Here is a 12,667-nt window from a genome sequence, read left to right on the forward strand (position 1 = left end):
GGGAGGTTACTCCGGATACTTCCTCTAACATTCCGATAGATGGCGATACTATACCTTGTCACTTTTGGCGCAGTATTTGAATAAGGATCGCTTCCAATAATCGTTTATAACTAATTAATTAGATGAAATAATGTATAGAAAGATGGTTGAATAACTTAATTAGATTCGAATTATTTTTTTTTTAACTTTAGAATGAAAGAAATTAAGGAATTAATGGGAGAAAAGTAAAGGAAAGTACATTTTTACCACTGTCGACTTTAATTGATGAATTATCAAGTTTTCAACAATGACACACATATTTTGGCTATTAGAGAACAAAGTAGACATCCCTAGCAACATTCAAGGGCCAATTTTACTACGCTCCTTGCTTTAATTAATTAATTATTAGCGATAGATTCCTAAAGTGTGTATTGTTTAATAACTATTTAATAACGCATGCCATGGGTAGAAAATGTATCCCTGAAGGTTGCCAAGGGTCTATTCTATATTCCTCGATTCTAAAAGTTCATGTTTTATTCTCAGAAAAGGAATTATTAACGAATAATCAAGGTGCATACTGCATATCAGGAGTAGCAGGAGTGGGGGTAGCTGTACTTTGTTTAGTTCGAAACCTGTTCTTAGATGGCGATACCATTCGTGTGCACCAAACCTTGGGGGGCAAGGGGAGGTTACTCCGGATACTTCCTCTAACATTCCGATAGATGGCGATACTATACTTTGTCACTTTTGGCGCAATATTCGAATAAATAAATATCGCTTCCAATAATCGTTTATAGCTTAATAATTATATGAAAATACGTTTAGAGTTTATAAAAATTAAGGAATGAATGGGGAAGGTTGTAGAGAATATAAATAAAAAGTACGGAAAATATGCGCTTACTATAATTGTGATTTATTATTAATATAAACATAAGAAATATTTTACACATTTCTAAATACAAAAATAAACGCTTCTTTGAAACATTTGGAACAAGTAAATACATAAACCCTAATATTTATAAACTTCTGAGCATCATTAATGTTATTAGGAACGCAGTAAAATAATAATTAGACTGTTCAAGTATTGAATGTTTTTATTTTTTACACTATAATTTGGACAATTGTTGATGATAGATAACTCGACGTTTCCGTGGTGTTTAGAGTGAACAAAAAACATGGAAAATCGAGTAATTTATGTGTGAAATAACACGAATGTATCACAATTACTTTTCATGTTTTAAAACGTAATTATTTTAAAAAGCGCAATACATACTTTGGTTCTTATTACAATAGCTGTAATTTTCTAAGTGTTTTACACATTTTTTACAAATATGCTAATAGTAATAAAAAGATACGTATTGTTCGTTACATACATAATATAATTTTTAAAAGAAATGTAGGCATCTTAATATCCAAATTAAAAATTTTTTAAACTTTTAAACGACGCATAATTTATTGTCGTGTACCCTAACAGCTGGGAAACAGAACAGTTTGCAGCAGAATACAACAAATATAAATATTTTTAACATGTTATTCGAAAAATTTCATAATTTACATGATTTCATGGCACTTGAATGATTCATTCTTTTAGATTTTTATTCGTTGTGAGCAGTACTAGGTGCTTTTCATTGTATACATTTCTAACAGAAAATAGTAAAGGGTATTCGAAAACAAAAATAAGAAATTATTTATTTCACATATTCTACTCCGAGTACTTTTTATATATGAAACTTTTCCTGGGTTTGTGTTTCATTAACATTTAGATACAATTAAAAATAATGCTTTTTAAAGAAAAGAAAACACTGCTCAGAAAATATGCTTCTAAAGTTTATAATGAATGCTGTAGTTCTATTAAGAAAGAAACGAATTTTTCTTTGTTATACCATAATAAATAATATTTTATTTGCAAACATATGTGTTTTAAATATTATTTTCTCAAACAATTTAAATATTTACTTGCAATTACTTATATCTAAAATCAAACATTAAATATTACAATAAAATTAATAACAAAAAATATAATAACCATTCACTAGTAAAAACGCTAAATGTTTTTATTCTTTACTTATATGAAATAGAATGTGGAAAAAAGATGTTGCCTTCGACAATACATTCTTATCTTTATCAGTCCTCTAATCCACCGATGAGTATATAATTCACAACCAGTCGATATTAATCTTAAAATCTTCTTTTCCTATTCTTAAGAAAACTATTTTTCTTACGAACAGAAAACAAAAATTCTAAAGAATACACTAAAATTGGAATTAGATTAAGATTCTCAAGAAAAATATTTCTCTTAAGAAAATGAAATGAAAAATTTAACTAAGTAACTTTTTTCTGAAATTAAGAATGGTAATTTCAGTAAGAAGTTATTTCCCTAAAGTATGAAAAGATTAAATTTCCCATTGACATATTTTTTTTTTAAATATAATATGAAGTATCTTGGGAAAATTTATTAAAAACAAAATTCGATATTTTTGAAATCGTTATATTACTTATCGATTACTTTAATAAATAAAGAATTAAAAAATAATTAAGCAAGTAATACTTTTAAGTTAATTTTTCCTTATTATTACTAAAGAATTAAACAATTAATACTTTAAGTTCATCGTCCTTATTTTTACTTGAGAATAAAAAAACGTATATTCTTAAGGAAAGTATTTTTCTCAAGAAAAAGAAGCATACAATTTTTGAGAAATCTATTTCTAAAAATCGAATAAAGGTAGAACTGCAAATATTCGACGATGCCAAGCAAAGATGTCTACAGAAACTGAAGAAGAAATTAATTGAAAATTTATATCTCTAAAAATGATTTTTCTTAAATATAATAAAAATTAAGATTGTTAAAAAATATCTCAGGAACAAACACACTGGATAAGGAATCGTAGTTTTCTCAAAACTAAGTAGAAGCAAAACTTGTAAATCGAAAGAATGAAAAATAAGTAGACGTCCATGGACGCGTTACCAAAGAAAATCAGTCGTATAAACTTCAAAGAAGATAGCTGCTACGAAGCACGACAAATCAAACTTTGTATTAACAATAGTTCTCTGTGTTTAAGAGATGGCATTGGAGACACGCTGATCAGTTTCATGCTTTTTTCGACGTTTCTCGAAGTATCTCCTCCTAGCACCGAGTATCATGTGTTCTTTACGACGTTGGAGGATTAGCTCTCTCTCGGTCGAAGATTTAGAAAATCGTCCTCCTAAACTGGAAGGTTCTTCGCCGCTGAAATTTTTCAATATGAACTTTTATTTACAGTATGAAACATGTACACAGCATATAAATTCATAGACAAGTTTTTTAAAGCTCTACGAACGATTATTTCGTATCTTTGGCAAAGTAAAGTAGTACAAGTATCTACGTAATAAAGAAACAAAATTACCTGTCAGCAATAGGAATGTCAAACCTTGGGTCGGAGGGTGGCGGCGTTGAAACGGTGTTTAAGGAGACACTAATCTCAGTAGTATTCGTGTGGATCTGAGAGACGGATTCCGAATGCGGTTCTTCGATTAAATGATGAGGTGGTATCAGCACTCCATCAAGAATGTTCTCAACGGTCCATTCAACTGATCTCGTTACTCGGAGATCTTCTACAATCAGGTTGCGCGGAAAATGTGGAAATAGCTGCTGCACCTGTTTTAATAACAAATAATACGTTAATAACTTGAAAAATTTCTAGACACGTTTGTCAACTTAAAGCAGATCCTACCTGTCTGATCATAGCGTCCATTTGGGAGTTGTTGTGCGCGATGGTAGAAATGTTTCCACGTAATCTATTATGAGAAACTTCGACGGAGAAGCTCGGTAACCAAGAAACGTATCTCGAGCCATCGAAATGGAAGAAATGATTTTCGTTTCGTCTGGCTGGTGTCTGTGGTTCCGTCGATAGTTCTTGCGTGTTCTCACGATGATTCGGTTGCATGTTCAAAGCAAGTCTACAGGTGGGACAAGATGTGTCTTGCTCTAGCCAGGATTGTAAACACGAATTATGAAAGAGATGACTACATGGTAGTTTTCTAGCAGTTTCCATTTTCTCCCAACAAATAGCACAATTGTCCGAGTTCTCTGCCAGTTCCTCTTGCGTTGCCATTGGATAACTGAAATAAATATCCAAACGGATTATTTAAATCTACTAAGATATTGTCTATTAAACAAATTTATAAGGTATGCTTACTTCTGTTCCATATGATTTAAGACAGCAAGATAGTTTCTGTGTTTTGTAATTTTCCGCTGTATTTCGTAGAAAAGGTACCTAAGCTGCATGCATATTACAAGGGAGGCCATGCTCAAAAAGATGTTGCTCCAAAGTAGCATGTGGACATGATGGAGGAAGTTTATAACCAATATTATTAGCTCTGCCAATAGATCCGTATAATAGGTTAAAAGACCTCTCTTGTCCCAAGAACGTTGGAAAGGGGTTCCAGCTCCTCGCGTATCATACAGGTGAATAATGTAACGCACCATTACGCGAATTGTTCTCACACCTAATAGCATGCACTGTTAACAAGGAAATTAAAATATCATTATTACATCTTTCTCCAAAGTATCATACAAATATGGTTGAATTAACTAATGCGGTTGACATATAAAAATGCACAATATAAAATTGATATTACCTCTGCTGCTGTGAAGACAAATGTGTTGAATGAAACGAAGAAGAAAGCTGCAGCTGTCCATAGTAGCAGCATGAAAGAAGATAATGCTAGAATTGCAGTAAGAAGTCCAAGAAGTTTCGCATGACTCCAGCCTGGTGTAGTTGGTGAAAAGGACAACTAAAGAACGATAACAAAGCCATTATTAGTAACAATTATTATATATATTCTCTTAGACCAGGATTGCACAAGCTGGATATCGAGAGAAGCATTTTACGACTGTTTTGTTAATATCAATTCCTATAATCCAATAACCAATCAATTTGAGAAAGTTGGAAAAGTTTTGCTTCTAAACAGCTCGTTTATTTAAAGAGAAATATCCGTGGGATTCGACGAGTCAACAAATATCGAAAGAATCTATTTTTTCATCGGGATATGATTTTAGAATACATTTTTATCAATCGTATATTTTCGATCAATTGTGTTCTGTTTTTCGTAGATCTGTAAGGCATTCTAAATAAAGTGATACAAACAATTTTTCTAGTAGTTATAAATGTTCGTACATAAAATATTATGTTCGGTATTGTACGAAGCAAACCAAGGAAAACTAATGTCATGTAACGAAGAGTGGTATAACCTAGTTATCTCTATTCGATTATACTAACGGGATTCGCACGAATTCATTGCATAACGAAGTCACGAGATTCTGTATTTTTGTGTTACAGAATTCGTCATCCAATGAAGACGATTTACTTATCGTTTACGTATTTCCTTGTCGATACTTCTTTTCGTCATTTCTGACGAATTTGTCAAGTTCGTAATAAAAGTTAACTAAAATTTTCTTATGCTTAAACGACAAGGTAACTTAAAATCTGTTTATTCGTATGTTTGGCTTCTGACCATTTACGTATCTTAATATCTGTGTTGCTCATGATAGAATAAATATTACGATCGAATAAGAATTCTTTCTCAAGGTCATTTTTTTCCGATAGAAATAATGAAATTTTCTCGTGTATCCTCGTGTCTCTAATCATTTGACAACTACTACGTACGATAGTTATTTGAAGAGAATACTGTAAATAAAAATTTTTACATTAAAGTCTTTCGTTTGTACGAAATTGCATTACGATGATTCTACTGGTATTTCGTTGCAGTGCCAACTGTTCGAACTATACCCATTTGCGAACGTAGAAAACTTTGCTAAACAAATGAGCAACATATTGATTTAGACACATATCACGCGTAAATAAAAGATAACCGGTAGTGCGATGCATGAGATAAAACGATGCAACTGTTCCCTAAGAGACGTATTCTAACCCAGCACGTTCGTCTCTTAAATCTGTTAGCTTTACGACGTATTCGATCTATACGTAGATCAAAATATTTGCACTTAATTCATTTAGAAAAGATATTTTCGCGGCTATAACTATGTACGTTCTATCGAAAACTTTCTCATGTTTTTATCGATTTCTTAATTAATATGTTATAAGTCGTGCAACATTTCCCGCCACTTTCTCCCGCCTTTTTCGTAGCGAAAGTATCAAAACACGTTAACCTCGTCGAAGTTAAATTTCCTACGTCACTGTTTGAAATGCAGCTTTCCGATAGTTGCGTATGTTATAATAAAAGTATAGTAATGTCGCTTACGTATTGGAATCGATCCTTGCAGAGTTGACTGAGTAGACTTAGGAAGCCAAGCGCGGTGAACCATGCCCACCAAAGGACAACTTCGTCCATGTACTGAACATTCAGCACACCAAATAGAAAGATGAATTTGTGAAACACAAAGTTCCAAAACTTGTCCTTCAGATGCTGCCTCTCCGATGCTCGAAGTTCACCAAACACGAGCTTCTGGATCGATTTGCCCAGAAGGATTAATACGCAATACGCCATATTGATCAGAGTCTGAAAACAACAATAAAATTCAACTAACAATGCTGTTCATTCTTCGAGAAATTTTTACTAAAACAGGGCTCTCTCGACACATTCGCTTACGAAATAGGGTTAATGTACTTACTAATAAGATTAAAATACGTGTAAATAAATTTGTACAATTAAATAAAAATATTATTACGAAATATGTAAAATAGATTTTTTCCCCCTCTTCTGACTACCAAAGGACTGTTTATTCATCGTGCTGTTTAAACCCGATTATATGTATAAATACGAGTTTAAATTCAAGGGCTCGTATAACAGATTCTAAAAACCTAACTTTGCCGGCAAAGTTTTACACTGAACGTAACAACTTATAAAAGTCAGTACACATATGTAATTTATAAGTCTATAGCCGAAAGTTGCATCGACATCAATGTCAAACCTCTCTTAAATTTTGTTTATCGGTCTCATTTGAGTCACGGTAGTGTTTATTTAATTAATGAATGTAAATAAATCAAGGGGTACAAAGATCCAGTAAAATGTATGCATTTCGATACTTTTACAGAGCTGCCCAGATTATTTACAATCTTAAATATTTATTTCCATTGTACCGTTTGTTTATGAGATGCCTTGAACTCACTGCGGAATAGCGTCTTTCTATTTGGCAAAAGAAGTAGGAAGCAAGTGGTAACAAATGCACTGTCAATGTTAGTGTTTGCCAAACGAGTCGAACGAATAGCTAATTTTAGTTTGAACCAAACACTTTGACTGTTTTGTTCTTGGTAAAATTTTCGGATGTGCAAACGTTGTAGTATGCATCGAAATTCGTCATATAAAATAAATAAAATAAATTTTATTCGCGTGAAATTTTGTTTTTAAGAAAACCAACAGATATTTCGTCGAGTACAAAATTATCAAAGCTCGACGTGTAATAATTTCTTGATAGATATACGAAGTTATTAAAAAGTAACAGAATAAAATACTTTTCCGTATGTTTACGTACAGTTAAACGACAAATAGCCAATTTACAAAAATAATGTGACACTTTGAAAACGTTTACAGGTTTTTTTGCATTGTTTTTATTGATAATATGTATGATAATTTTCATTACAAAATTCTTATACACGATAAAAATCCTTTCCCTTATTTGGTTCGTAAGTGCACCTGAAATAGTTTAAGGCTGTTACAATTTTCCAAGTTTATATTGCATTTACAATAACACTTATTACTGTATTGTTACGTCATTTGAACGATAATACATTCTACTGCTTTTTTGTGGCCATTGCATATTTATATGGAATGAAATAGTATACATTTGAAAATGTACTTGTAATTAAATCGTATATCAAAGAGTTAAGCAACCCTATTAAGACGATCATAGATCCTATTTCGGTGCCGTGACCATGACCATGGTAAAAATTTGTATTGGCTAACTTAGGGGTCACTCGTGTGCCTGCTTTTCTTTCTGGTCATTTTCTTTTTTACAATATACAACATTCGTCATCAAGGAAACCATATAATGCTGAAGAAGTGACTATGAGGCTAGCTGTAGTGGGTAGCAGACACCACGTGCGATATATTATATTTAGCCGCGCCTTTGTACCGTGGTAATAGCGGACAATTTGGTGGGGATAGCATTTCACTCCCGGGAGGCAACTTTGACTAGCACTGGGTTAAAATTAATACATCGTCAGCCCCCACCCCCTTTCCTCAATTCAGAAAACTACTCGGACCAAGCGACAATGTTCAGATTGCCACATTGTATCAAAATTGCAACCGCGAGTCGATACACGTAATATAGTTTCATCTATCTGTTTCTATTTTTTAAATCTGCAACATATCTGATAAAAAATCGATAAAGTAATTGATTTGTCGTAATCGTATTTGTCTGGATTATTTATTGATTTTAGAAAACGTTGATCAAATAAAAAAGAATGAAAATTTCTAATGTCCTGATCGTTTACAGTTCGTTCACCGAGTCGAGTCGCCAGATGTAAACAAAATGTGCACGTGTTACGGCACGCGAGAGATGCAATGGCCACAGTTATTGACTGGAACAAATCAACACCCGCTAGCAGGGACGCCTTTGTTCCTGATATTAATTCGTGACTCGGATAACTGAATAATAATTACGACAGCTATAAGATCCTATAGTTCTGCAAGAAACGAGAACGGAAAATTGTTAAAAAAAATTCACAAGCACACTTGCTAATCTCTTACAATTGAGTAGTATCGGTTTACTTGTTTGTTCGTGTTCAGTGAAATTCATCATCGTTTATCCAAAAGCCGCTATCGCGCTAGGGCTAAGTTCGGGATGTCTTCTTTGTAACAGATTTCTTTTTTAATTTTTTTAATTCGTGATACTTTCACAAACTCTCGAAAAATAAAATCGGCGCGTACTACTTACCCAGATGCAAATTGGTTCGTCGAGCATGCATTCGAGTAGTTCCTTCAAATGCATTCCGAAATTCCTTGGATCGGACTCGGCATCACCGGTGATGACGTTGCTCTCGATTTCGACATACGTGTGATTACTTTTCCAGGCAGGATCTTTGATGATTTGTACAGCATAAAACACCGAACAAGATAGAACGGTGAAACTGACGGCCGTATAAACTCGCAGATTTGGGATTGGAAGTCGGTCCAAAATTTCCATCGGCATCTTCGCGCGTGTTGTTTCCTCTTGCTTCTAAAAATATATTTATATTGTTCTTCGATCTTTATCTAATTTATGATTTATTTAGAGAAGAGTCATTTAAACTGGAAGGGCTTTTCAATGTTAAACTACTTGTCCCTGTATCAATTTCATTCGTTCCTTTTCATTCTCACATTCTACAAAATACAAATTGCACATGTTACGATGGTACTGTGATCATTCTACCATGCATTATAAGGAATAAATCAAGATTCTTGCATGTACCGATCGAAAGCTGGATTGAAACTTGTTTATAATAACTATTTATTCATGCATGACCCATCCTCTAAACATCTGGTCTTCTTCAAACTAAATTCTTTTAATAGCTTGGAAATAACTAACACGTACTACTAGAATAATAAAGTGTTGTTATTGATTATTTTTAGACTACTTTGATAGTTTTTATTATAACGAGTCCACCAGAGTTAAACATTAAATATGTTATTCTCAGAAAGTAGTAGAGAACCATCTTCAAAGTAATAGAAACAAAAGAAATGTTATGTATATAATCTATAGTTAATACTTTTGTAATTCAATGATTAAAATATTGGTTATTTTACCCAAACATATTGATAGTCGAAGTAACCTAAATCTGTGATAAATAATGGAGTTAAAAAAAAAAAAAAAACAGAATTAAACCAATCCAATTCAGCCTTTCTTTTTATTTCAAAATCATTATTGTCGTTATTAACGTTATTAGATACATAACAACAAAGAAAAAACAATGTGAAAGTAGTCACTGTCTGTCAGAGAATCACATTTAATTCAGTGAATGTGTCAGGTTTAGGTTAATTTTAACAGAATTTAAAACGATCATATCTCTGAATATAATTATTTACGCCAAACAGGAAAAACATATTCGCGTTCAGTGCAACATAATACACCGAAAAAACATAGTTTTTTAAATTCCAGTGAGTGGTTCTTCGTAAAATTTATTCAATAATTGATGTTCCGATAAATAACAATTTTTGGTATGTTCACGTTTTTACATGTTTTATCTTTCATTCTTTTTTCTTAATTTATCATCCTTTCTCTCCATAATCGTTTATTCAGTCTTTTACTCTCTGATCATACGATGTTTGATTATTGATATTAAATTTTTGTGTACTATCATTATACATGCCAAATAACATGTTGCAGATAGTCAACCACACTTGATATTGCATTAGTATACAAAAATCCTTTATAGATACGGAACAAGTGAACTCACCTGAAATCAACGACTGACGAACACGTTACCCTTAATCCATCATCGAAAAAAGAAAAGATATTTTCCAAGATGAAACTCCTGACAGCTTAAAATATACCTAACGCATATCTGCACAAAACTGAGAAGGAAGGTAAGAATACCGGACGAGAACAGACACACCGGAAGGCTATTGAAAGTAAGACTTTCTCGATCGAAATCGTCCACCATCTAACAGCATAGATACGATTCTACACGATTTTACATGACACAGGTACGACTGAGCTCATGAAATTATTGTATTTTAACAGATTCCGAGGTAGCAGACGGTTTTTCTCACTATAGTTCCTTTATGTGGAGATCCGGGATATTATTACGACACAATATGACACAACGTATCACAACAACTGCAATGCTCGAGATCACCGAGAAGACTAAGTTACACAGTCGATAAAGAAGTATCGATTGCATATGTGTCGTGGAGTGGGGAGAAACTAGTTAGGTCAGGCGTCCATAGTTGTCCATCTGTTCTACCCGCGCAATTTAAATTCCCTTTTTCTCATCGATGTGGCAAGTAGTTACTTCTTCGCTAATGTTAAAGGAATTGTAAAGAATACTTGCACTTTATTTATATAATATTTTGCAATACATTTATCTATTCCAAGTACTATATATTTATCTTTGGAAAATGTTTATTAAACATTTTACTTATGAAAACAGTTTACCATCAGCTGATATAATCGATGTAACCATAGACCAGAGATGTCAGTCGGAGCCTCAGGTGCACCGGGAATTGCAAACTACTCCTGGTTTCTGCTGGCCTCTGCTGACCACTGCTGACCACTGCTGACCACTTGTGATATATCTGGGAGAGGCTGGCAGTAGCCAATAATAATCGTTATACGTTGCCAGATATATCAGAAGTGGTCAGCAATGGTTAGCAGTGGCCAGCAAAGGCCAGCAAAGGCTGGTAGACGCTGGCAGAGGGTGGTAGCAGTCTGTAGTGGTCGTTATAATCGTTATAATATATGTAATCGTTTGAAAATTGGACCACTTTTATGGGGTTTTTCTCATTTTACGGGGTCAAGGAACAACTTTTTCAATAGCGCGTTATTTGCAGTTGGAAACATTAAAATCCTTCAATCCGTTCAGGAGTTATGATCAGGCAAACGTTCCTGGTCAGAAATTATATTTTCGGTATGGTATTTTTTTCTCGAAATGGGTAGGATTTCGAGTGTATGTCTATTCACAAAAAATGATGGTAATTGATCCCCATAATCAAAAATAATTTTTTTTGAAAGCTAAGTAGTAAAAGAGTAGTCTTTCTTAACTCATTAAATTATGAGTTTACCCAAGTGGTTATTGACATATGTAGTCACATCGGAGAGCGGAGGAATGTTACTGGAATAGCAGTAATATATTCTTTTTATTATTAATTCGCACGTTATCTCTGCACGTAGTGGACTATTAATGGAAATAGTTTTTGTTTGTCTGTCATTTGTATAAAGTTATTGCACTAAAAGCTAAGTATACGAATACTTTTTTACCCAGTGTATGTTACGTAATTATGAGACAGAGAGACGCGTATCTGTTCGTGTCTTCCTGATGTATGTTTCACAAAAATTCTGGGCGAACCAGAGCGAGTCTCTGGACGATAAAGCTCCATCGTCTCGCTTCGCTCGGTATAAGATAACCTAAGGACCCTTGGTTGCGCAGTAACAAAACGAAATCTACTTGCGTCCATCTTCATCCTCTTTACCTTTTGCGAATTCATGCATGCAACGTCGTTTGTCCGTGTCTCAAAAAAATTCATAGTATCCTAAACGAAGAAAAGAGTACGGTAATATCACGTTTAACGATGGAGATGGTCAATTTTTACTTATACTATTTAATGTCAGAATTGCTATTAATATAGTCTAATGTCATCGATGATACTACATTGTACGTTTATCTAAATCTTGTGTCCTTTTTACTGGATTACTAATATTCGTCTGAATTACTAAATTTACCAGGCCGTATCGATAGTTTTGCTTTATACGCATTACTGGCATGCCCCAATAACACCAAGTGGCCTTAAACTCTTATGTATCAGTATATCCGTATCTTATATAACTAACTCTCCTTAACGTTTCTGTGACAGCGATAAACATGCGCAAAATAAGTGATTTTCACGTTTCAATGTAACACATATAAGAAGCAGACGCTCGATTTTACTGTCATATACGTTCTCGACGCTTGCATTTTCATCTCGAAATTGTAGATGGTGGTGATCAGCCTTGCAAATGTAATAAATATGTTAATCACAACGTTTTACACGGAGACGATACGATTAAAGAATT

At 33.4% G+C, this 12,667-nt stretch overlaps 1 protein-coding gene across 2 annotated transcripts; it reads right to left on the reverse strand.

The window, feature by feature from the left end:
• Positions 1-1,055: 1,055 nt before the first annotated feature.
• LOC143349367 (E3 ubiquitin-protein ligase AMFR) lies at positions 1,056-10,773 on the reverse strand. Of its 2 annotated transcripts, none has more exons than XM_076780566.1 (8): positions 10,353-10,773; positions 8,855-9,136; positions 6,220-6,477; positions 4,597-4,752; positions 4,155-4,477; positions 3,690-4,077; positions 3,387-3,613; positions 1,056-3,205 (listed from the first exon to the last, which is right to left on the reverse strand). In XM_076780566.1, the coding sequence occupies exons 2-8, from the start codon at positions 9,107-9,109 to the stop codon at positions 3,034-3,036; spliced, it is 1,779 nt and encodes a 592-aa protein (XP_076636681.1). In that variant the 5' UTR covers positions 9,110-9,136; positions 10,353-10,773; the 3' UTR covers positions 1,056-3,033. The 2 variants fall into 2 exon arrangements, with proteins under 2 accessions (XP_076636681.1, XP_076636680.1); XM_076780565.1 differs by having other exon boundaries at positions 3,363-3,613; positions 10,353-10,772.
• Positions 10,774-12,667: the final 1,894 nt, after the last annotated feature.

This window comes from Colletes latitarsis, chromosome 13, assembly GCF_051014445.1.
Source record: "Colletes latitarsis isolate SP2378_abdomen chromosome 13, iyColLati1, whole genome shotgun sequence".
Taxonomy (NCBI): domain Eukaryota; kingdom Metazoa; phylum Arthropoda; class Insecta; order Hymenoptera; family Colletidae; genus Colletes; species Colletes latitarsis.